This window comes from Diabrotica virgifera, chromosome 6, assembly GCF_917563875.1.
Source record: "Diabrotica virgifera virgifera chromosome 6, PGI_DIABVI_V3a".
Lineage (NCBI taxonomy): Eukaryota > Metazoa > Arthropoda > Insecta > Coleoptera > Chrysomelidae > Diabrotica > Diabrotica virgifera.
Genome location: NC_065448.1, coordinates 36175243 through 36202019, shown reverse-complemented (window position 1 = coordinate 36202019; position 26777 = coordinate 36175243). Strand labels below are relative to the sequence as shown.

General features: G+C 32.1%; 1 protein-coding gene and 1 long non-coding RNA gene across 2 annotated transcripts in view; one reads left to right on the top strand and one right to left on the bottom strand.

Moving 5' to 3' along the window:
• The window catches only part of LOC126885867 (zinc finger protein 227-like), a 35698-nt gene extending 30516 nt beyond the window's left edge, over positions 1-5182 (bottom strand). The window contains exon 1 of the mRNA XM_050652638.1: positions 4721-5182. Coding sequence (XP_050508595.1) covers positions 4721-4946 — 226 coding nt within the window. The 5' untranslated portion in view covers positions 4947-5182. The remainder of the gene's footprint in view (positions 1-4720) is intronic.
• Positions 5183-10690: 5508 nt separating this feature from the next.
• Positions 10691-12260, top strand: LOC126885865 (uncharacterized). The gene is made up of 2 exons (XR_007698473.1): positions 10691-11300; positions 11448-12260. It is a non-coding gene; the product is annotated as an uncharacterized LOC126885865 (long non-coding RNA).
• The last annotated feature ends 14517 nt before the right edge of the window (positions 12261-26777 follow it).

The following is a 26777-nucleotide window of genomic DNA, read 5'->3' as shown; positions in this document are numbered from 1 at the left end:
TTACTCAAAAAGAGGTCCTTATAACAAATCTACTGGGTGCCAGGCAGTACCTTGATTGATAAATTGTTTTTTAAACAATTTTTTTAGACAAATTCACAAGAATAATTTTTCACTTCGAACAATTTTTTTAGATCATTTGGGTTATTCTGAGCAAAAAAAGGTATTTTGAGATTTTTCTCTAAAATTGATTGTTGTCGAGTTATACGCGATTTAAAATTTGAAAAATGCGAAAATAGCCATTTTCAAGGCTTAATAACTCGGTTAAAATCCATTATTACGAAAGTCAGAAAGTGACCAAATGAAAGTTTATAGCCCCCTCTACAAGATCCAGCAGAAATTTTTGTCACTATTTTATTACTAAGCTTTATCTTTAATTATTAACAATGAGCGCTAAGTGCGTATTAGGCGGCCGTCAATGGTGAGTGCTAAAGAGATGCACCATTCCAGCCATCCAATGGTGAATCTCACTCGCACTCACATTGACGGCCGCCTCAATACACGGTTAGCGCTCATTGTTGATAATTAAAAATAATATCTTATTAATGAAATAATGACAAAAATGTCTTCAGGATCTTATAGAGGTAGCTTTAATCTTTGATTTTTTTTGTTTCTGACTTTCATAATATATAATATCGTATGGAATTTTTGCCTTTCGAACAGTTCCGGCGCCAATACATCTTTAACCCTGTTTCAAGTAACTAGTGTCGATGTACACTAGCCCAGGGGGACCGACTGCTTAACGTGCTCTCCGAGGCACGGTGAGACGGCTCGTGTCATTATTGAAAATGAAAATGGTTTGTCTTTAGCAGGGCTCGAGCATACGTGCACTGGCGTATGAGGCCAGCGATTATGCAGTTACTCCACGGCCGCTCGCTCGACTTTCACAATAACATTGATTATAAACTTACTGTGTTTATTAATCAATGACAATAATTATCTTTAACCGAGTTATTAAACCTTGAAAATGGTTATTTTGGCGTTTTTCAAATTCCAAGTCGCTAATAACTCGACAACAGTCAATTTTAGAGAAAAAAAGGCCCAACGGATCTAAAAAAAATTTGTACGAAGTGAAAAAACTATGTATTTTTGCGAATTTGTTTAAAATCATTGTTTATCGCCAAACTTCACTAAAATCATTCATTATTGTGCTCATTTACCCTCATTTTCGGCAGTAAAGTAACACTTTGTTGTATTGAAAGAAGAATGTTACTTTACCTGCCGCGATAATTAATCAAATTAACCGAGATTGAATGTAAGTGGTCAATGGCAGCAATCGATTATTTATTTGAGTGAAATTAAAATTTATTTACTTTAATTATTAAGAGGATCGGTACGTTTTTTCGGCTGCAATGCTATTCAAATGGGGATTCATTTTTTTCGAATCCTGAGAAAACTAATAAGTATTTGTGAAAAATTTAAACGCAGAATGAAAGATTACGTTATTAGCGAGGGCCGAAAGTCCCTGAGAACTTCTATAATGTTTATTTTAATAAGTTACAGGGGTGAAAAACTAAGAGAAAATTTAGTGTGATTTTTAATTTCAAATATATCATTCAAAATAAACTTTTTATTTATTCTAAGGGACTTTCGGCCCTCGGTAATAATTTAGTCTTTCATTCTGCGTTTAAATTTTTCAAAAATATTTATTGGTTTTTTCAGGATTCGAAAAAAATGAACACAATGACGTGGTAAAATTTTCCAAATCTATCTTTGTCTTACAACGCACTCAGCCGAATATAATATTGTCAACATATATTGTCAGTCAGACACTGACAATCAGTGACAATTTTAAATATTTGACATTGCATCGGGAATATGTTGAGTTATTGATTAAATATTATTGATATATAGTGTATTTGATAAATAATTGATTTAAGACGTGAACTTAAGAAAAAGTTTTTTATTGTGTATTATTTGTGGAAGATCCAAGCAGTGAATACATCAGGATAATATATTCTGTGATCCAAGTATTTTGTTGATAAAGATGTTCAAAATTGTAAGTGTTCCATAACAATATACAGTGATGAGCGCGCTAATAACCGGCAAAATAGCTCAAAAGATGGAAAACATATTAAATTGTGAGATAAAAAGAAATGAAACTACTGGAGGTGGGATTTTATCGGTATTAACTTATAATTTACATTACCATTATGGACAGTTTCCACCTTTATACCTTTAAACGTCAGCTAGTTAACTTCGGTCATAATTCTAATTCTACGTATGACGTTCCTTCAAACTCAGTTTTATCAGGTTATGTAAGTCTTCTTCTTCTTTAGTTTATTGGCCTCTACCTGCATGGGTATTTTGGCCAGTTGATCCTCTCAGAATAAAGGAAAAATCCCGTAATCATCTAAAATTTAGACTTAATAACTCAAGAATTTCAAATTTTAATATTTAATTATTGCAAAAAAATCACAAATGTGGGATTTGAAACAACCTTCGACAATTCTGTAGTGACATGAGTAAATGCGGGACGTCTAAAATCATGGTGGAAATTAAGTTAATTTTAGAATAAAAAATTACTACTAATTAAACTGTTTTTATTTTGCTTTATTGTCTTCAATTGATTTTTACTTTATGCGAAATAAAAAAAATGTTAATGTCATATTAACGTCATACGTAGTTATGAGAAAAGTAAAATATTGAAAATGAATGGATAAAATAATAAATAATTTGAACAATATGTCAAAAATTACATACGACTAGATAATTAAAATCTGGGTAAAATAACTATACAACATTTTGTAATAATAACAGTCTGTAATCATCTGGGTTTTTCACTTCAAATAACCGAGGCTACATTACGCAATCTTGTAATGATCTTCTTCTCCTTCTTCCTTTATTGGGTTATATCCCTCGGGATAATTCGCCCAGCTTACACCAGGGAAATCTTGTAATGATCGGCAGTTGTCCCTGAACTAGAAAGTTTTTTGCCTTTGTTGTATTTGTCCCATGACAATTCAAAATTGCCAATTAACTAAAGAACGAGAAGAAGAAGTAGAAGCAGATTGTGTAATGGTCGGCAGTTATCCCTGTACGAGAAAAGTTTTTTACCTTTGTTGTATTTGTCCGATATTAACTCTAAATTGTAGGTGAATAAGGGATTATTCCTTTATTCCAAGACGATGGACTAGACAAATACCCATGCAAGTAGAGGCCAATAAATAAAAGAAGAAGAAGACATACGTAACTTATTAAAACTCAGGTTTGAAAGAACGTCACACGTAGAATTATGACTGAAGTTAACTAGCTGACGTTTAAAGGTATAAAGGTGGAAACTGTCCATATTGGTAATGTAAATTATAAGTTAGTACCGATAAAATCCCACCTCCAGTAGTTTCATTTCTTTTTATCTCACAAGTTAATACATTTTCCATCTTTTGAGCTATTTTGCCGGTTATTAGCGCGCTCATCACTGTATTATTAAAAAATCACTTTAACACTTTTCCTCTTTTCTCGATTGAGTATTAGTCTTTGTTGTACAAATAAATTATTACAATCACTGAATACATAGTTAGTGAAAAAATTATCACATTTATTAACTGAATTAATAATTTGCAATTATAAAAATAACAGTTATCCAAGAACATTCAAAACCCATCTCTTTAAATTAATGATGACATTTTCAAGTAGAATGACATTCTAGTACTGTTTACATATCCATACCAGTGTGAATTTTACTACACGTAATTTGCCGTGTAAAGACAGAAAAAGTAGGGACACACGTAAAATATTTGCGAATTATGTACCCATAGCCTTAAAAATATTGTACAAAATTTATCTTATTATTAATAAAATTTTTGTCAAAAAGTAAAATTCTGTTGTGTTTCGCAATTATATTCATACAAAATAAATCAAAACTTTACAGATTTAGTAATTAGGTAGGTACCTATACAATATTGATAACTATCGATTAAACATCAAAACCGGCCATCATGCAAAAGTCGTCTGTCATTACTGTCATTACTGTCATACGAATTTTTTATTTCGTCTAAAATTAAAAAAATTTCCTCAAAGTTGTAAGTAAGTGTTAATGTTTTTTATGATTAACGATACAATTTTATACGCACCACCTCAATACCCTTAATCGAACGCGTCTGTTCCTCTGCTCGTAATATCAGACTCGTTCGATAAAGAGTCATTTTACTGACTGACTTTACTGAAATTGGTTAAACAATTTTTCGACCGCGGTACCGCGTGACACCCTGTGTACATGTTATAAGGATTGTTATACGGATGTATTTCTTTGAGTAATTTTGTGCAAAAAATCGAATCAGAATAATTTACCTAACGGGGGCAACGTTACAGATTATAATAATAAGTAGTTGAAACGGGCAAAACAAAGAAACGCACACTCATCAAAAATGCACTTAAGATTCTCGTATAATCAACATTTACTGAATCGATCCAGGAAGAGTCAACTCCAACTAGTAAAAGTTGATTTAAATTTTTTAAATCAACTTTTACTGCTCGTTTCAGTTGGAGTTGACTCCAACTAGTTGGAGTCAACTCTAACTGAGAATCAACTTTAACTGTAACATATATAATAAAATATGTCTAATGGCTGTAATTCCAGTGTACTAGGCAAAATGATTCTAAAAAAGAACAAACCCTAAATATTTCGTGTTGGTACCACGTGACGTCACAGGCTATGACGCGGATGACGTGCAACGGTTAGTAAATTAGACGAAGTATATATTTATATTAATTAGGTACTAACCATTTTCATTTTGTTGGTTTTCTTCAAATGGATTAAGTTTATTGTCATGTTGTTCTATTTTAGGATTTACAACAAGATGTTCCTTTAAATCTAAATAATCATATGTTGTGTCATGTGTACTTTTGCTATTTGATTCTTCCTGAATTTCACATTTAAAACCATCCAAATCATTATATTCTATTTCTATTTTACAGGCTTCCTCGTTATGTTCTTGTTTTACTTCCATTTAGATTACACTTGATATTTTACACCCAACTCCCAACACGTTAAATCACTATAAAAATAATTTTTATAGTGTAAGTGAATTTGTGAATTATTCTCTCGAAAACTCAAAACTCACACTCAGCACAGCACTCAGTTTACATTACAGATTATATTATTAGAACAGTAGAGAGTTTATAATTATAACAAATAATAAAATTATTATTGTACGTTAATAATTAACGTACAATTATTACTCCAGACTCCAGTGTCCAGTGCTTCGATTCTGTCTAAATCCTGACCCATGACTTAGCGGCGTGTAATTTGGGTTGCCTATATAAACTTGAATCTGCGAAATGGGCCTTTTGAGTTACATATTTTTAAAAAATATTACATACAAATAGAAATTGAAATAAAATAGAAATGGGAAAATTATTAATTTATAAAATTGGAAAGAAATCCTTTGTAAAAGGTATAAATTTTTTTAATTAAAAATCCGTTAAAAGGGCTACATCACAACAAAACGTTTTCGATTTTTATAAAAAATCATCATCAGTGTTCGATAAACTGGATGCTAGCTGAGCCACAAAAGAAAAATATCTGGGTAAAAACCCTTTACATAAAATATAGATGCCTTAAAAGTGCATACTTCAATAAAAAGGCCTGTGATGGTCACATGGCAAACAGGATAATGCCCTAAGGTAAGGTATACAGGTTTCCCCTTACAGGGGAAAATTAAATTGCCCTGTACAAATTAATTATTGCGGCAGCTGCTACAGTCTCCACATCCATATCCATAATCAGAGTTTGTTTTTTGTTTATCCACTAAGAAAGGTTAATGCAGACTGATAACTCCACCAACGTGTAATCAGCATGTATTCACTGCTCTTACTTGGCCCCAGGGCTGCTTTATCCATTAGGCAATATAGGCAGCTGCCTAGGGCGGCAAATTGTGAGAGGGCGGCACAGGGGCTTGAAATTTTGATTTGGGGGGGCAAGCATTATATAATATACAATACATTATATTATATGATGTAATGATGAAAACTGAAAGTATTTTTTGTAAATTTCAGTCATTTTCAGGGGAGGGGGCAACTGCCTCCCCTAACCCTATCAAATGACGCCCCTGGGGCGGCAAAAATACTGTACAAAAAAATATTTGTATTTAAAAATTAAAATCGAATAACAAATAAGTACATTCATCATTCATCCATCAATGAAATAGAAGTGGGCGTTCGTTTCTAAATAAAAGAAATTGCATTCATATAAAAAATAAAACAAACATAGCATTCTGTCATTCATCCATCAATGAAATAGAAGTGGGCGTTCGTTTCTAAATAAAAGAAATTGCATTCATATAAAAAATAAAACAAACATAGCATTCTGTTATCTTAAACCTAACACTATTCATCCAAAAAAACGGAAGTCATAAATTTAGTGATTATTGGGCCGCCAGAAGCTCCGCAAAGACGGTGAATTGACTGATCACATGAATATTGCACATATTGCAGAAACTAAAGATTACCAGTAGGAAATCGAGTTAGAATTGGGATTTTCAAACTGAATTATTACAAGGAGATAATATTCGTGTCGTCGCACTGATATAATACTCCAGCCAGGGAAATAAGCAAGAAATAGACCATGGTCGGGACAATGAAATTAATATCAAGGTAGCTGACTACTTTTTAGTTATTGTGGACTTGACCTATAGGATGAAAACCATCATGTTTCCTGCCTAGAGTTCGTGTTTTTTAATTATTAACAATTTGGTGCAATCAACGCGATTTTTCCATTTTTTGCACTCAATTAAAAAGCTAAATAGTTGACATAAAATTACAACAATTTTTTTTTAGAACATTGAAAACCTTCAAAATGACGATTTTTGAAAGTCAAAAAGTTAATTTGTAGCTTCGTAAACTGCAAAATAACTGAAAATCGTTATTTATTAATAAGTTTTCCTAAAACTGACTTAGAACTGTAGTGTTTCGCTTTACTCAAAGTTGGGTATTGGGGTACATAACAAACTCCCAAAAGGACATCGCACACATCTTATGGAAAATATAATGTCACTCAAATTCAATAAAATTTATACCAATAGATTCGTTTTAAATTAACGATCAAATCTTATCATTGCGCCAACTCTCTATTTTCAAAAATAAGAGCAGAAATTGATATAAATAAATCTGAAATCAAATGGGTAGGTACATAAGTTAGAGAGAGAAAAAATATTTTAAAATACCCAGATTTTCGGTACTCCATAAATCAGCGGATTAGTTTCACTAATCCGCTTAGGCCCAGCGGGATTTAAGCTGTTATGAATAGCACTCAGAGCAATAATGATTGTAAACTAACATTTTATGGACTCCAAAAATGTGATTTCGATAAACTTTAATTGCAATTTGCGCCGTAATTATTCATAATTAAGAGTTGGCGCAATGATAAGAATTGATCGTTATATTAAAACGAATCTAATCGTATAAATTTTATTGAATTTGAGTGACACTATATTTTTGACAGAGACCTTTGTTTTGTAATAACAAATGACAGAAAATAATGAAGATAGGACAATTCTGCGTATGCCAAATGAAAATAGAAAAGTGATCCTATCAAAATGTATTAAAAAAAGATAAAAAATTATCTATTATAGTAAAATATACTAGTTTATAAACATTTACAATAACTTTAAAAATTTTGTCCGTAGAAAACATCTTCTTACATAGGTATTCGGAAAGATGATATTTTACTCGAATTTTTAAAAATGTAGTTCAAATGATGATTAGTCATAGTAAGTGAAGGGGGAGCTTCTGCGTTGATTGCACTAAATTGTTAATAATTAAAAAACGAACGCGAACTCTAGGCAGGAAACATGTACGTTTTTATCCTATAGGTCAACAATTAAAACAGTTGTCAGCTACCTGGCGGGAGCCGAAAAATGCACGAGTTCAAAAACTAAAAAAGCAACTTAAAAATACTACCATTTTCTATATCTTGGGATCTACTCAATGAATTTTGATATTTCTTCTTTTAATTTGTATGTACTTTTGTGTAAATTACAAATATGCAATTTGCCTAGACATTTAATAATTAATAAACAGTCTAATTTTTTAAATAATTTTTGAAAATAATAATTATTAATCATAGAAAAAGTTAAGGGATATTTTAATGAATAAATTATGTTCAATAAATTATCATTTAATAAAAATAATTTATTTATTAAAATATACTTTAACTTTTTCTATGATCATTAATAGTATGATAGAATTGATTCAAAAAATGACATAACCCAGACATCCAAAGTGAAAGTTATCCTCGAACACTAAATTGTTCTATATCGTCCATATAATGTTCAGAAAAAAGGTACACTTTTTGAGCGTCGGGTTTGGGGGGGGGGGGAGAGGGGGGAGAAGTGGAGAAGTGGAGAAGTCGGTTTTTCGTCAATATTTCTAAAACTATGAGGTTTAGCATGAACAACATTTTATACAAAAATGTTCTATAATAAATTTGAAATAAAAAATATCCTATACATAATCCTTCTAAAATGAACGATTCCAAAGTTACGGAGATAGTATAGTATAATTGGTCCAAAAAAAGGCCTAACCTAGACATCCAAAGTAAAAGTTTTCCTTAAACACCAAATTGTTCTATATGATCCACATATTGTTCAGTAAAAAGTTACACCATTTTGAGCGTCCGGTTTGGAGGGGGGGAGATGGGGGAGAAGTCGGTAAATTAGTTATTTCTTTACGTTTTTCGTCAATATTTCTAAAACTATATTTAAGCGTAAACAATGTTATATACAAAAACGTTCTACATAAAATTTAAAACAAAAATGGTCCTATCCTTAATTGTTATAAAATCAACGGTTCCAGAGTTACGGAGGGTGAAATGTGGAGGTTTTCGATACTTTTTATATTTTTTGGGCAATTGAAGATGATTTTGGGTGGTGAGGTTGACGTTTAATTCTTCAAGGGATTATCACTAACATCCCATCGGCCTCTTAAATAGCAAATTCTGTTAAAAAAAAAATTATTTCAATCAGTAAAAATATTATAAATTGCTCAAAAAATATAAAAAGTATCGAAAACCTCCACTTTTTACTCTCCGTAACTGTGGAATCGTTGATTTTATAACAATTATGTATAGGACCTTTTTTGTTTTAAATTTAATGTAGAACATTTTTGTATAGAACATTAAAGCATATTTTTAGAAATATTGACGAAAAACATAAAAAAACTACTAATTTACCGATTTCTCCTCTATTTACCCCCCAAACGGGACGCTGAAAATGGTGTAACTTTTTACTGAATAATATCTGGACCTTATAGAACAACTTGGTGTTGGAGGAAAACTTTTACTTTTAATGTCTGGGTTAGGCCTTTTTTAGACCAATTATACTATACTACCTCCATAACTTTGGAGCCGTTCATTTTAGACGGATTATGCAGAGGACCTTTTTTGTTTCAAATTTAATGTAGAGCATTTTTGTATAGAAGGCTGTTCATGCTAAACCGCATAGTTTTAGAAATATTGACGAAAAACTTAAAAAACTACGAATTTACCGATTTCTCCCCCCTCTTCCCCCCAAACCCGACGCTCAAAATGGTGTGACTTTTTTCTGAACATTATGTAGACTGTAGACCATATAGAAAAATTTGGTGCTGGAGGATAACTTTCACTTTGGATGCCTGGGTTTGGATCTAGTTATACCATACTATAATGATATGATTAAGAAAATAGGTATTTGGAAAAAAATAATTTTTTCAAGAAATGTTTAAACAAAGTAGACCCTTTATTAATTAATATATTTATAATAAAATTGCATATATGTGATGTATGTAGAAATTACATACAAATTAAATTGTTAATAATTAAAAAAACGGACGTGAACTCTAGACAGGACACGGGTAGGTTTTCTTCCTATAGGTCTACAATAAATAAAAAACTAGTCAGCTACCTGAATATTTCAGTTGTTATGAAAATGATGTAACAGTGTAAAATAGCTTCAGTGAAATAACAGTTAAAAAATAACGGCTACTGCTATCGCAACACATTCCTATCTTATACTAGTGCAAATTGCAAATTATACATAATCATAATTTTTCATTTTTATGTAAAACATTCTGTGTTTATTTTCACCGGTCAAAAGTGAATTCATACCATACTGTGATCAGTGTGATTTTTGTTCTTCTCACTTGTGTAAAATATTATTTTTTATAAATTCTATGTTCCTCATTTTAATACATTTCTTATTAAAGGGGCCCTTTAAGTATTACGTAACGCAGGTTGGGAGGGGGGTCAAAAATCTTCAAAAATTGCGTTACGTAGGGGGGAGGGGGGGTCAAAAATCTTCAAAAATCGTGTTACATAATACTTGAACGCTCCCTAAATAAAAAATTTTGCTTGCATTTTTTTTCGCAAAAATGGTACATGTTTGAAGGGCGGCTACTAGAGAATTGCCTAGGGCGGCAATTGACCTAAACGCGGCCCTGCTTGGCCCAACTCATTGGCCAACTAGTTGGCCCAACGTGTACTGGAGCCATAAAGAAAATAGATCAGGCTAGTCATATGCCACTCAATGCATCGGGGTGTAACGCCGATATCAAGTACGGTGGTCTAGCTATCTTTGTCTGTCGTGCGAGTGTGAGCGTATCTACCAAGAGGTGGGAATAGGGCTTTTCATTCACAGTCATTTGTTTCGAGCTTCTGTCACATACCGTATAAATTAATATTATACACAGATTATACAACATATGACAGAAGCTCGAAACAAATGACAATCGATGAAAAGCCCTATAACGGAACGACAGCGACACACAGGCGGCGGCCATCATATGCTAGAGAGAGAAAGCTAAGCGCCGGTAGAGAGAGATAGATAGACCACCGACCCGAACTGTTCCGCGTTACGCTATTCTTCGAACTGGCCTAATCTATTCTGTTATATCTATGGTATTATCACGGACTTACTCTTTTTCCTATCATTTGTTAAGTCCACTTTACATCAACAATAAATTGAACAATAAATTGACAAAGTTATTCAAGGCCAAATTTGACGTGTTAAAGCACACTTTGACATCCAGGTTTGTTCGTTATAAACTTCACGTGAAGAAATTGACGAAAAAGAAAATTGTTCTATTTTTTCATTTATTTGGCGTGAATTCAGTGTCACCAACCTGTGTCCATTTGGCGGGAAGTGGAAGTAGAGCTTTTTGTTTATTATTATTTGTTGAGGTTTTCATGTTCATGACAACCTAAAAATTTTGATTGGAAAATGCATATAAGATAAGGGGGTGGGAAAATGGAAATTAGTGGCTTTTTTTGCAGTTCTGTCTGTTAGTTTTGCGTTTTGCTCTGGCTGGGTCTCTTTTGTTTAAACAATTATGTAAGTATTATAAAAACGTTTTAAATTTTCTGTATTCTTTAGGAAACGAATTATTTATGCATATTATTACCTGTAAATAGTAGTACCTATTTCATTTGATTTTTAATTGTAAAGAATAGAAAATTACCATTCATTTTAATTTTTTAGAATCAGCTGAAAGTGGTCTACAAAAAAACCAGGAAGGAAACGTATTATAGCCTTGTTGTGGCTATGAAAGGCAAAAGAAAGATACCTATAAAAAGTGTATTGACTAGTTGGAAGAAACTCCACATTGTCGATGCATAATAAGATATTACTTTATAAACAAATATCAAGACCTAGGAATGGAACCTGGATAATATAGTCATCAAGAAGATAGCAGGAAGTCATGAGCAACAACAACTTCATAAGTATGAGAATATTGAGGAAATCCACACTCCTCGATATCTACTACTGGACAAACTAGAAGATTGAAGAGGACAAAGCCTTTTGAACTAGTTTGAGTGATAGGTGATAGTGAAAAGCAGAGCGTAGTGCTTGTGTGCCTGTGTATGTTAGAATAGTGCACGATCTTGTTAGATTAGATAAGAGACGCTATGGGGTAAGCTCTTCATTTTAAGGAACAGTAGTAATTTAGGTTAAATTAAATTTGCTCATTGGTCAGTTATGACCAGATTGTAATTCTCTGATGTTTGGCAAAAAGGGCTTAAGTCAGAATTGCACATCAATAATGTTTTGATGATTTCTGGACCATAAAAAAAAGTGTTGCAGACTTACACTGTATGTACCAATAAAAAGAGCCGATTTTTCTGGTCCAGAAATCATCAAAACATTATCGATGTGCAATTCTGACTTGAGCCCTTTTTCCCAAACATCAGAGAATTGCAATGTACAATTCAATACAAATGAATCATCATCCTAGTGATGATTATGGAAAAAAATATATGACAAGATTTTGTGCAATAAAAATGTTTATATTTATCAAGGATGTATTATTTGGTATGGCCACATATACTTCTGGTATATCGTCGGTGATGTGACAATACCTCCTATCTGCTTTTTCATGAATTTTGTAGGAGACGAAAACCATTTTTAGGGTCATCTCTGTTTTCACATGTAAATTTTGACATGTTTTGTAGTAAATAGATAATTGAATTTACTACAAAACATGTCAAAAAATATCATATGAAAACAGGAGGTGACTGTAAAAAAAGTTTTTAGTCTCTCTTACAAAACGGTGAACAGAGGTGACAGTTAATAGAGACAGATAATCGAGGTTCTACTGTATAGTGAAATTTGGACACCCGACACCCCATACAAATTTTATGGGGGTTTTGTTCGTTTAAACCCCCCCAAACTTTTGTGTAAGTTACAATTGAATTATTATTGTGGTACTATTAAACACAATGTTTTTAAAACTTTTTTGCCTCTTAGTACTTTTTTGAAGTCAGTTTTTATCCTGATATTTTGAATATTTGTCAAATCCACCACATATTTGTATATGGTTAAGTACGATTGTAGAGACTAATAATATGAAAATTTATTTATGATTTACATTTTTAGGTATATTTTGAACCATTTTAAAAAGAAGCCATATCTTGATAAAAAGAGCTTTATCGAAAAAATAGAAAGAGGTAAAAAAGTTTTAAAAACACAGTGTTTAACTAATGGTACCGCAGAAATAATTTAATTGGAACGTACCCAAAAGTTTGGGGGGGTTAAAGGGAACAAAACCCCCATAAAATTTTTATCATCATCATCATCATCATCATTGGCTCGACAGCCCTTTCTGGGTCTTGGCCTGTTCCAGGATTCTTCTCCACTCTGATCTGTTTCGTGCTTTTTTTCTCCAGTTTTTTATTTTTAAGGTTTTTATATCATTTTCTATTTGTTCTAAATATCTCAGCTTCGGTCTTCCTCTTGTTCTTTTTCCTACTGGCATCTGTTTGAATATTTTGTTTGGTATTTCGCCTTCTTCCATTCTTTCTACATGTCCCATCCAACGCAGCCGTACTATTTTAATGAATGTTATGATATCCGGATCCTGGTATATTTCGTATAGTTCAAAGTTGTACCTTCTTCGCCAAATTCCATTTTCTTTTGTGCCCTTATATATGTGTCGCAAGATTTTTCTTTTAAAGGTGGCTAGCAATGTTTCCTCTCTTTTAGTGAGTGTCCAGGTTTCTGAGCCGTATGTGAGTACCAGTCTTATTAGAGTTTTGTATATTTGGCATTTTGTTTTCCTTGCGACGTTGTCTGATCTTAGTTGCCGAATTAAGCCATGGTAACTTTTATTGGCAATAAATATTCGCCTCTTCACTTCCTCTGCTACGTTATTATCAGATGTGACTAGGGATCCCAAGTATGTAAAGTTTTTTACCCCCTCAATGTTGTATTCTCCTATCGTTATATTTTGTGGCTGCCTTATTTCTGTGTTTTTACTTACCTGCATATATTTTGTTTTGTTCTGGTTGATTTTAAGGCCACTATTTTGTGCAGCTCGTTCTATTTGATTGAATGCCTCTATCATTTTTACATTAGTTTTTTCAAAGGTAATAGGAAGATCAATACTTCATATAAAATAAATAATGAAGATCTGAAATATGTTTCAAAAGTTAAAGATTTATGAGTGATTTTTGACGAGAGTTTGAGTTTTGTTGAACACATTAATTACATAACAGTTCAGTCTTCAAAAATGTTAGGATTTATTTTGAGACACTGTAGTAATTTTTCAGTTGACACTGTAAGAGGAGTTTATTGTTCTTTGGTGCGATCTAAACTTGAATATGGCTCTATAGTATGGTCTCCATAACTTGCAGTTCATAATATGACTGTTGAAAAAATTCAACACAAATTTTTGAGGTTCTGTGCATTTAAATTAGGTCAAACTATTGTAGATCACGATTATTCATTAATAGAAAACAGTTTAAAACTTAATACACTGAAAAATAGAGGTAATCAAGTAGGATTAGTATTTTTGTATAATTTAATAAATGGAAATTTAGATTGCTGTGATCTATTACAGTGTATTAATGTTGATATACAAACTAGAAATCGAAGAGGTGATTTTATAACATTTTATATTCCTTTCCATCGCACAAGTTATGGCCAAAATTCACCTATAGATCGTTACTGTAAACTTATAAATGACAAACACATTGAAATTTTTGATATATCTCTGAATATGTTTAAAAATAATTTAAATAGAGTATTTATTTAATTTTTTTGTTAGTTCTAAGGTTATAGGTTACTTCCTTATGCTTGTCATGCATGGGGAGCTATACTGTAATATATATTATATCACATCGCTCTCTATAGTAATGAGTGAGCCTGCACATACGGAACCATTAGTTCCCTGTCTGCAGGCTCACTCATTACTATAGAGAGCGATATGATATAATATACATATATTACAGTATAGCTCCCAGTGCATGACAAGCTTAAGGATGTAACCTATAGCCTAGGCTATATTATAAAAAAATCACTCAGATGGGACAACAGGTTTAGAAAATTCGAGACATCAAAAATGCCCTATTTTTAAGGTGGTGCGTTAATTTCTTGGAGAAGTGTATTGTAATTTAATGTAAATAATGTAATATTAAATAATTGTAATTTAATATAAGATGTAATATAAGTTCCTTTAAAATATATTTTTTATTTCCCACCATACATTCTCCACAGGTCTAAATATCGATGCTAGACGTCCACCGGAGGTCCTCTCAGGACGTTAGATGGACGTTCGGCAGCAAGACATTGGACCAAACTGGGACGTCCTATGAAGGTCCAATTGACGTTCACTGAACGTCCCCTCGGACGTTAGGTGGACATCCATTGGATGTTTGGCAACGTGACATTTGGACCAAAATAGGACGTCCTGTTAAGGTCCAATTTACGTCCCCTAGGACGTCCGATTAAGGTCCAATGTACGTCCCTTCGGACCTTAAGTGGACGTCCAACGGACATTCGGTAGCGCGACATTTGGACCAAAATAGGATGTTCCTTGGACGAAAACTAACCTCCCTAAAGTCCGTGAAGGACATCCTTGTGCTATTAGGGATGTATCTATGTAGGTATATAGTCTCTTTATTCTATTATATTCTACTCTATTTCAAACCTATTCTATATAAGTATCTACACATTACACCTATTATCATCATCATCATTCTCTTTGCCTTATCCCTATGCAGTGTCGGCTTCCCTAATTGCATTTCTCCACACAATTCTATCTTGGGTCATATCAATGTTAATCCCCTTTACCAACATGTCCTGCCTTATCGTCTTCTTTGGTCTTCCTCTCCTACTCCTTCCAGGAATCTGCACTTCAGCTATTCTTCGTATTGGGTGATTAACGTCTCGACATTGAACATGACCAAACCATCTTAACCTATGCTCTCTCATTTTGGCATCAATTGGTGCCACACCTAGACTTCCCCTAATATACTCATTTCTAATTTTATCCTTCTTTGTCACTCCACTCATCCATCTAAGCATTCTCATTTCCGCCACATGCATTCGTTGTTCCGCTTTCTTTTTCACTGCCCAACATTCAGTTCCGTGCATCATAGCCGGTCTTATGGCTGTTTTATAGAATTTTCCCTTCAGCTTCATTGGAATTTTTCTGTCACACAACACACCACTCGCTTCTTTCCACTTCATCCATCCAGCCCTAATTCTACTGCATGCATCTCCATCTATTTCTCCATTACTCTGTAATACCGATCCTAGGTACTTAAAACTATTGCTTTTCACAATCATTTCACCTATTATATTATATTTTACTTTATTCTATACTATATATCTATTCTAATCTATCTATATATTTCATTTAATCTGTTACATTCTACTTTATTCTGTTTTAAATCAAATACTTTATTAGTAAGTATTATATCTACATATATATTACATCTATTCTATTTCAAGTTTATACTATACTATATATCTATTCTAATCTATCTCCCTATTTTATTAATCTGTTCTATTCTATTCTGTTTCAAATCAAACACTTTACTCAAACAAAGAAACAAACGACATTCAAAAGCTTCTAATAAAAAAATCATTGCATTGGTTATTTCTCTATGATTGGTACTACTGAAAATATTGACATTTTTACAACATTTATTCCAAGTTCCTTCAATTTTTTTGAGGACAAGAAAATTTTGCTTTCAAGAAATTCACGAATTTATTGACGTCAAGTTAATAACGAACAAATTGGATGTCAAATTGTGCTTTGAGAACACGTCAAATTTGGCCTTGAATAACTTGGTCAATTTATTGTTGATGTAAAGTCCACTTTACGCACTGAAAAATGATCATGAAAAGGACAATACATTTGTAATATTTTTGAATAGGCCCATTTCGCGATTTAAGTCTATATAGGCAACACAAATCACACGTCGCTAAGTAATGGGTCAGGATCTAGAATCGAGTCACGGCTTCACGTATCGCATTCGCGATTCTCGTCACTTGCTTCTAGGCATAGCCACCTTTACTTTACAAGCCATGAAGAGAAAAAGGCAACGTCGCAATTGATGACGTCGGTAGTCTGACTTTCGGACTACCGCTTTCGAAACTACGATTTTAAAGTACAAATTCTGGTAAAATTTATAGTATTTTTTGAGTCGAACAAGAAAATATTATTAATTAGAAGTTTGTACAAAATAACATTAAAAGTAATTCCTTGTAAGTAACGTTTATTATACAAAAAAAAACCAATAACAAGAATATAAACGGGATTCATTTTTTTCGAATCCTAAGAAAACTAATAAGTATTTTTCAAGAATTTAAACGCAGAGTGAAAGATTACGTTGGGACCGAGGGCCGAAAGTCCCTGAAAACTTCTATGTTTATTTTAATAAGTTACAGGGGTGAAAAACTAAGAAAATTTAGTGTGATTTTTAGTTTCAAATATGTCATTAAAAAAACTTTGTATTCATTTTAAGGGACTTTCGGCCCTCGGTAATAAAGTAATCTTTTATTCTGCGTTTAAATTTTTCAAAAATACTTATTAGTTTTCTCAGCATTCGAAAAAAATGATTACATTTAAAATACAGGCGTCAAAATTTTGCATTTTGTTTCTTTCCCCTTAAAGTTTGTCGCACTTATTTAGAAACACCCTGAATTGATAAAGAACAAATCTAGTTGTTAAACATAAGCGAATTAATCAAAAAAGCAGAATGTTAAGAAAACCAGAGTCTATAGTTGGGTTTTAATTTCAGTATTTTATAAATGCCCGGTACACCATAAAAATTTAACTGGTTAGCATCAACATTATTACAGCGGTATTGTTAAAGAATTAGGCTATAAAATATTAAAAAAATCACTTAAATCTGCCAACAGCTTTAGGAAATATAAGACATTAAAAATGACAAAATTTTTAAGTGGACGGATTTCTATATGCACGCAAGTTTATATAAAAATATATTATATTGAACTAAAATCATCTTAATAACATACCTTTTAATATTCTTTATAATTTGGATCACGAAATATTGTAAAATATTTCAGTTTTTCTGTAAATACAGTGAAAATTATTTAAAAACAAATGAGAACTGTCATAATTAATCGGTCTACCAATAGACGTTGCCAAGTTTCAACTTCATGGCTTGTTAAGTAAAGGTGGCTATGTTCTAGGGCCTAGGGACTAGGGACAGCTTTGCTGACAAGCTTCTAGACAATTGACAGTCGAGTCAGGATTTGGCGGGCAATATTTGAAAAGTGTATTTAAATATAATATTATTAAGACAGTAAATAAAAGATCTGATTCGCTTGTTCGATTATTTATATAAATGAAATTCAAAATATAAGTACTTTACCTAATATTCCTATTATACCGCGCATTAGCATTAAATAATAAAGCAACATAAAATAAAAAAATATAACATAATATGTAGGTGTAAAGTCCCTCTAATGGAACCATATGGAAAACTTTTTTATTATTAATTTTACGAAAAAAAGTTATTCTTAAAAAAAGTTTTGCATAGTCTAAAACCTAATATTCAACCAGCAGAAATTAAATTTTATGAATATTATACGAGGTATGTCAAAAACATATTTCGCTGAAGAGTAAAGTAGCTTTATTTTTTACAATATTAAAAATTGTTACTATGAAAAGTTGTTTGGAATTAAGAACTATATTATAATATGCAATTACATCCGTCTAATGGAAAAAAAGTTTAATTTTTTTTTCAAATTATGGAACCAAACATTATTTTCAGTTATTTCAATTATGATAATTCTTTTATTATTAATTTACAAAAAAAGTTATTCTTTATAAAATGAACTGCATGGTCTAAAACCTAAAATACAACCATCTATATCAAATTCTATCAATTTTATACGAGGTATGTCAAAAATATGAATTTAGCTCAAGAGTAAATAAAAAACCATTTACTTTTCACAATATCGATAAATGTGATTATGAAAAGTTGTTCAGAATTAAAAACTATTTTCCAAACGAAAACTTTTCGTTTGTAAATTCGCAAAGTCTGTGTGTTATTGCGTCGCCGCTCCTACAATACTTAGAGTAGATTTATCGATGGATTCTTATGTAGTTTTGTCTTCTGAATCCAAATCTGAAAACGGCATTTCGATATCTCTAACCGTGTTCGAGATTAATCGACCTCAAACTCTAAAATGTGACGTCACAATCCTTTTATTTTCGCCGTCACTAAATCAACTAAATCGTTTTTATAATAACGCCCGGTTTCATAAGGTTTGTTCCAACACGACCGAGAACCGTCACGAAACGGTAACGCTCCTGCGCAGTAAAGAAAATCCGTTCCGACAAAAATATGATCGTCATCGGATCGTCCTTCCCACTGTTCCAACAAGAATCGTGATCTTTCGGTGACGGTTTCGTGATGATCATTTCAGTAATCGGGCAAATGCATAATGTGCTGGTTGGACTGACTTGAGCACTAGGATTTAATTCTTTAAATTTTTTGAGCCTTTGATCGACTAAAAGCACACAAGCTGTCACCAACAAAAATGACAAATATATGATTACCGTCATGGGACGATAACTGGGCGATACAATTACGAACATGCGCACAACAAACGGTACAAGTAGTTTCGTGACGGTTTCTGGGCCGTCCAAAAGTTCATGTTGGAACAAACCTAAAGAAAATCCGTTCCAACAAAAATATGATCGTCATCGGATCGTCCTTCCCACTGTTCCAACAATAATTGTGATCTTTCGGTGACGGTTTCGTGATGATCATTTCAGTAATCGGGCAAATGCATAATGTGCTGTTTGGACTGACTTGAGCACTAGGATTTAATTCTTTAAATTTTTTGAGCCTTTGATCGACTAAAAGCACACAAGCTGTCACCAACAAAAATGACAAATATATGATTACCGTCATGGGACGATAACTGGGCGATACAATTACGAACATGCGCACAACAAACGGTACAAGTAGTTTCGTGACGGTTTCTGGACCGTCCAAAAGTTCATGTTGGAACAAACCTATAATCAACTTAAAGTGAACATTAACTAAAGTTTACTTTAAGGTTGACATAACAATTCTATTGATAAAGGTACACTTCGCGTCAAAAAAAACTGGTACACTTTTTTTTCCCAATGTAAACCAGTGTTCAGACTGGACACAATGGCTCGTGAATCACGGCGTTGTTGCCAGCACAGATAATGGAATTGCACTAAATCTGAATACAAAAAATAACGTCCAAAAGTCATGGTGGTGAATCGTAAAACTCTAAAATGTAAAATTCTAAACTGTTAAATTCCTGCTTCCCTAATCATTTTACAACAAAAATCATGAGAAGCTATTTGTATGGGATTAAAATCTGTATTAAAAACAAAAGCTAAAATTGTTCTAGGATTTAAACACATTCCAACATTTTGAAAAATACCTACATTTGCCACAGTAGGCATGTGTGTAAAAGTTAGGCCCACGTTAATATTTACCTTATTGTTCGCACACTATTGACTGAATAAAACATCTTTATTATTATTACTTTCTCCTCAACTGAGGCTATCTTATCAATTTTATTATTTTTTTTAAACAAGAAATGATAAAATAAAAATTTTGACAGTTCAAATTGTCAATATTTATAATAACTTTACTGTGCCGGAACGCAACCGATACACATTATGGTAATGTGTGTGGCCTAACTTTGGCGGATTTCTGTGAAAAATTCTTATTATATTTCTCATGATTCGAAAAAAAATGAATACATTTAATAAAACACATTGAACATTTTGACAGGCGACATTTTTCACCAATGTGCTTAATATTTCAGCAGTTTCGAATTTTATTGTAATACATAATATTTAAGTTTCACATTTGTTCGCTGTAAAAGTTATTCATTTTGTATTAATTTCAAATTTTAATTTTTCCAATGTGTTTTATTTATTAGTATTCCACAACTTTACGAGAAACCCTTCACATTTCTCGATTTTAAATTAAACATAATAATTTATTGTCATGTCTAGAGTTATTATCTGTCATTCATGTCATATCTGTCATAAATTATAATAGAACACGAATTAATTTATGGGTACTTAATTGAGATGATGGAACATTACAAAATTAAAAAGAGAATTTTTTAGGATGCATGTTTAAATAAATGTGACTGACTAATCGAGAATGCTCGATGTTGTTTTAATTTTTAGTAAACCTACTAAAAACTTGCGGTCTGCCTCACAGCCCTGCTTTTACCTGGTTTGATATAATATTTTAGTTGAACTGGCAACGTTGCCTAGAAATAAGAATGATATATGTGATAAGACCAATTTACACAACTAGAAAAACACGATTTTCGGTCATAAGACTTGTACCAGTTTTTTTTTTGACGCGAAGTGTACCAACTTAAAATTTAAAGTCCACTTTAACGATTATGAAACCGAGCGTAAGTAAGCTAGTTTTTTTAATCTGAATTTGTTAAGAGCAAACAGTAGCGATCAACAGGTAGCAACAAACGCGGTCCAAGATTGCGAAAGTTCTGCAAACTTTCAAAAGTGAGGCAACAGTGCGTAGGTAATTCGACACTGACAGCGACGTTTATACTATCAAAAACAATAATTTTTATACACATAGGCGCGAAATGTTGCCAAGCAGGGCCCCCGCTACCATATGTGCAAAGTGTGCAATGCACACGGGAGCCATCCTTTAGGGGCGCCAAAACCCGGGGTCAAAAATTGCAAAAAAAAACAAACAAACAAAATTATCCAGTTACTGCTGATTCCCATTTGCGAGAACATGTCAGAAGTCAGGCATTTTAATTTATTTTGTTATAATTTTATTCTGTTTGTTTCATATTGATATTTTAGTCTACAAATAATAATCCATTTACTCACGGTTTTGCTGTTAATTTTAAAGAACCGCTTATATTGACATGAAATTTGTCACACACATAAATAACAAGAAAAGAAGTGATATTGTGCCGATGTGTGCTTTTGCCCTGGTGGTAAAAGGGGTATTCTTCTCAGGGGAATACGCCCGAGAATACCTGGGAGTATTCTTGGCGGTGAGAAAACATACGTTCAAAATAAGTCCGGATTTGGATAAACTGACTAATTCTAAGCAACTTTTGTTCTATAGAGATTTAGTCAATACTTTTCGAGATATTTGCAAGTGAATAATACGTTAATTTTTCAACAAAAAGCCCCGTTTTTAGAAGGTTTTTTGCAAATAACTCAAAAACTAATTATTTTATCGAAAAAATACACTTAGCAAAAATATAGCTTACAAAAAAGTGAAAAAAATAATTTATATATGAAGTCTACAAAACCCAGAGGAAGCAGAGTTGTAGCTAATGAAAAGTAGGTTCTTATTCGTCAAATTCTAAATCGAATATTTCAACGTGAAATAACCAAAGAATTAAGCACTTTTCAGGGAAAACTCGTAACAACTTCTTTAAAGTGTTTACAACATTTCTAGCAACAAGAACAAGCAGCAAGCATCCTTTTTTGGAAAAAAAAATCGTAAAAGTCACACTCTAATTAGCATTCTAAATTAAATTAATCGTTACCGCTTCACCATTTACTTTCTATGTATTGTTTATATGATCTATAAGTTTCATCGGTTTAAAGTGCTCATTTTTGAAAAAATTTGGTTTTAAGGTGATTTTTTTAATTATGAAAAAATTCCTTTTTTCTAAATAACTTAAAAATTAATACCAAAAATCTCAATCAGTAAAAAAATTTAGGTTTTGTTTGTCTCAATTTTTTTGATTTTTTTGTTTTTCTGTAAGACGAAAATTGGTAAAGATATGTGAATTTGCATACACTCGTGATTAGTGACTCGTTCAAGCCCTTTTAACTACAGCATTTTCAAAAATAAGCACTTTGAATCGATGACACTTCAGATCATATAAATAATACATATTGCAAGTAAAGTATCTTGTGGTAAAGCGGTAACGACTAATTTCATTTGGGATGCTAATTAGGGGCAATTTTCACGATTTTTTTACCAAAAAGAGTACCAACGTTATTCTGAGCGTAATTTACTTATTTTTGATCTTACAAAAACTAAAAAAAACAAAAATATATGTAGGTTCTTTTAACACATTGCTTGCGGATGTCTGATCCTAAGACTGATACTCTTAGCGGACAAAAAAAGCACATATTAAAAATGTGTATAATCAATGGCATACATGCGCGCCGTCCGCCCAGTGGTGAAGGCATCATGTGGCTCACATATATGCCATCCACACGGAACGTGAAACACTGTAAAAAAGTTATAATGAGTTTTCCCTCATAAGTGCTTGGTTTTTTGGTTATTTCACGTTGAAATATTCGATTTGGAATTTGAAGAATAAGGACATCCTTTTCATTAGCTACAACTCTGCTTCTACTGGGTCTGCAGTCTTCATATATAGGTACTTACACCATTTTTTCACTTCTTTATAAGCTATTTTTTTTTCGATAAAATACTTACTTTTTGATTTATTTTGCAAAAATCCGTCCAAAAACGTGTTTTTTTTTGTTGAAAAATGAACATATTTACTCGCAAATAACTTGAAAAGTATTGACTAAGTGAAAAACTTTATAGAACAAAAGTTGTTTAGTCATTTTATCCAATTCCGGACTTTTTTGAACGTATGTTTTTCCACCCCCGAGAAGGCGTAAAACTCACATTCGGGCAAAAGCACACATCGGCACAATATCACTTTATTCTTTGACATGTTAGCTATGTGTATGCCAAACGCTATATCAATCCAACCGGTTCTTTAAAATTCGGAGGTTTTACAATATTTTATCTTGAGGAATGGACTATAAATATGACTTCTAAAGTTCAGTTTTTTGGTTTGTTTCAAGATACCTTAAAAAAAATAAAAAACTTGATCCAAAATTCCTTAAGGGGTGCCAAAATCCTTTTTTGCACACAGGCGCCAGCAGGAGCGTCATTTGAAATTTTGATAGGGGGGGCAAGCATTATATATACAATACATTTATATGCAAACATAATACAAAATTGATCTATTTTTTGTAAATTTCAGTAATTTTCAGGGTCAGGGAGGGCAAATGCCCCCCTGCCCCCTATCAAATGACGCCCCTGGGCGCCAGTAACCCTTACGTGGGCCCTGTTGCCAAGACAGTGACGTTCGGTTTCTTGTTATAAAAAAATCGATTTTTAGTAGTTCCAATGTGACACAAAATCTAGGCATGGGATAAAATTATTTGAAGAAAGTGGATTTTTTTGTCTTTCTTAATGACGGTACAGGCTCCTTTTTTCAATATTTTATTTAGTTATAGAGTAATTTCCACATACTAACACATTTATGAAATTGGGCTCTCAACTGCCATTATCTTTATTATATTACGAATATGTGTGCCAACATCTCTCCAACATATATCTCGACAAAATATTCAAAATTAGATCCGCAATCTTGGAACGCGTTTGTTGCTACCTGTTGATCGCTACTGTTTGCTCTTAAGCAAAGCATATGTTATTTACATTTGAGTTTGACATTTCGTGAATGTCAAACTAAATTTTAAATTAAGTATTAATAAAATATCAATAACATTTGATAGTGAATTTAATTATTATATAAAATAAATAAGATGTTCAAAAATACAATTTGAGTATATTTTGAAAGCAATAATTTACTAATAACTTTACAAAGGTTTATACGAGTATACGGCCTCCCCTTTAATGGGACTACCTATACCTAATGATAAATGGACTGTTACATTTGTTATGAAATGAAAATTGTTATTATAGTCCGTTCGCTAAACTCGGACACAACTGGATAGTGATTTTAGTAGGCAATTTTTTTGTTTTTTGCCAATTTTGCCGAAATTGGCAAAATAACTAATTATTTAGTAATTATTAACTATTTAGTAATTATTTTTTTGTCGAATTGGCAAAATTACTGACTAAAATCACTAGCCAGTTATGTCTGAGTTTAGCGAACCGAATATATGAAATGTTCTTTGGAATAAAAAATTATGGTCTTATATATGTGCAATTACATCCTTCTAATGGAAAAAAATATTTGAAGATTTTTCTTAAATTATGGATACCAACAACATTTTCATTTATAATTCTTCTATTTTTAATAATTTGACGAAGAAAAGTTATTCTTCATAAAAAGCTCTTCATGGTCTAAGATTTATAATGCAACAATCGTATATCAAATTTTATTAATTTTATACGAGGTATATAAAAAATATGAATTTCGATCAAGAATAAAGTACCTTTATAATTCACAACATTTAAATGAGAATGATATAATTGCACATTAAAACATAATTTTTAATTCTGAACAACTTTTCATAATAGCAAATTTTCCATATTATGAATTAAAATTCGTAAATAAACAAAGTTTTCGTTATGATAACGCTCGCATTTTCAGCTTGTTTAAATGTAAAGCGATGTATTTATTGTTTTAATAGTTTTTTTTCTTCCCAACTTGGTATGTATGAATTAAAAATGACAAGTTAAATAATAACAAATAAGTTAAGGGCATTTTCGGTGAAACCGGAAGTGGAGTAGTAACAAAAATATGGCATCAGATGCCTTTTGTGTCGCTGTACTTGCATGCAAAGTTTCATAAAGATTTTGAATTTCGTTTTAAAGATATTTGGTTGGTTCCATACTTTATCCCAACTCTGTGTATAAATTTTAGTTATTAGAGAGTTTAGTGTAGCTAAATATTATATTTTAGGTATTATATTTATATATTATTATTCAGCATGTTTATTTTGATATGCACATAATACCTAAATATATATACTGACCTATATAATATTTATATAAATAACTAAAATTTATATGTACTTACTTTTTAAGTAATATTGTAAAATATAATGTGTACCTACATTCTCGTATGCAATTTGAATATGTAAATATGATAGTTGGTAGAACCTAGGATGAGGTTAGGTGAACATGCTTCTGAGCGATATAGCACTTGCTTGGAATATTCTTAAAAGTATATTCTTCCCATATACCTACTAAAAAAATGTGCGGTAGTATACAAATAGAAGGTTTATAGCACTTCCTTGGAATATTCTAAAAAGTATATTCTTGGTATACACTGAAAAGAAGTGCGGTAGTACATTCTAAGTATATAAATAGAACGTTAAAGTACTGTAATATAGTATATACTCAGACTCAGCACCTGCTCTGCACATTTGTAATGGTAATTACGCATATTCCCAGCATATACTTTTTCTGAAAAGTATGTTCTACGAATCTACAAAGAACATGAAATTGTTTCGTGGGAAGTGATTAACTGTACAAATGATTTGAACTTTCAAACATGGACCGAGTTTTTATCACATCCATACCCATACGCGACAAAGTGTCCTATGCCGACGAGACCATTGCAATAGTCCAGGAACCTCGCAATTTTTACAGAATGGATCGATTTGCTTGAAAATTTGAGAATAAGTAGTGGATGGTCCAAGAATCAAAATATATATAATGCCGAAAGGCGCTTTCAGCGTGGGGGTGGCTGCCACCCCATCTCGGGGGTGGAAATTTTTTATTATATTTTGACCGCAAAAGTTGATAAAAACATTCATTCTAAGCAAAAAATGTTGTATACATTTTTTTGATAAAATTAATAGTTTTCGATAAAATTTAATAGTGTTGGTTTTATATCGAAAAAATCAATGTTTTTCGATACATACATACATACAGGGTGAGTCATGAGGAACTGTACATACTCCTACCTCGTATAGAGGCCCCTATGGGGAATAAGAAATGACCATTAAAAAGTGTCTGCTCCCATTGTTTAATAATATACAGGGCGAGTTTCACATTTTGACAGAAATTTGTATTCGTCATAATATTTGAACGGTCAGATCGATGTGTCTCTTATTTTGGTCAATTGTTACCCTATTACCACCTAATCAACTGATTTAATTCAAACTAGAAAAAAATCAGGTCCGGCTTTAAAAAATTAGTTCGTTTGGGTCTTAGAAAAAATTTCACCCTGTATACGCTTTTTGAAAACTTTAATATGAATTTTACAAATTAGACAAATAGGCAATTAAAATGGCATATTTATTTTTTCCCCACACGATTA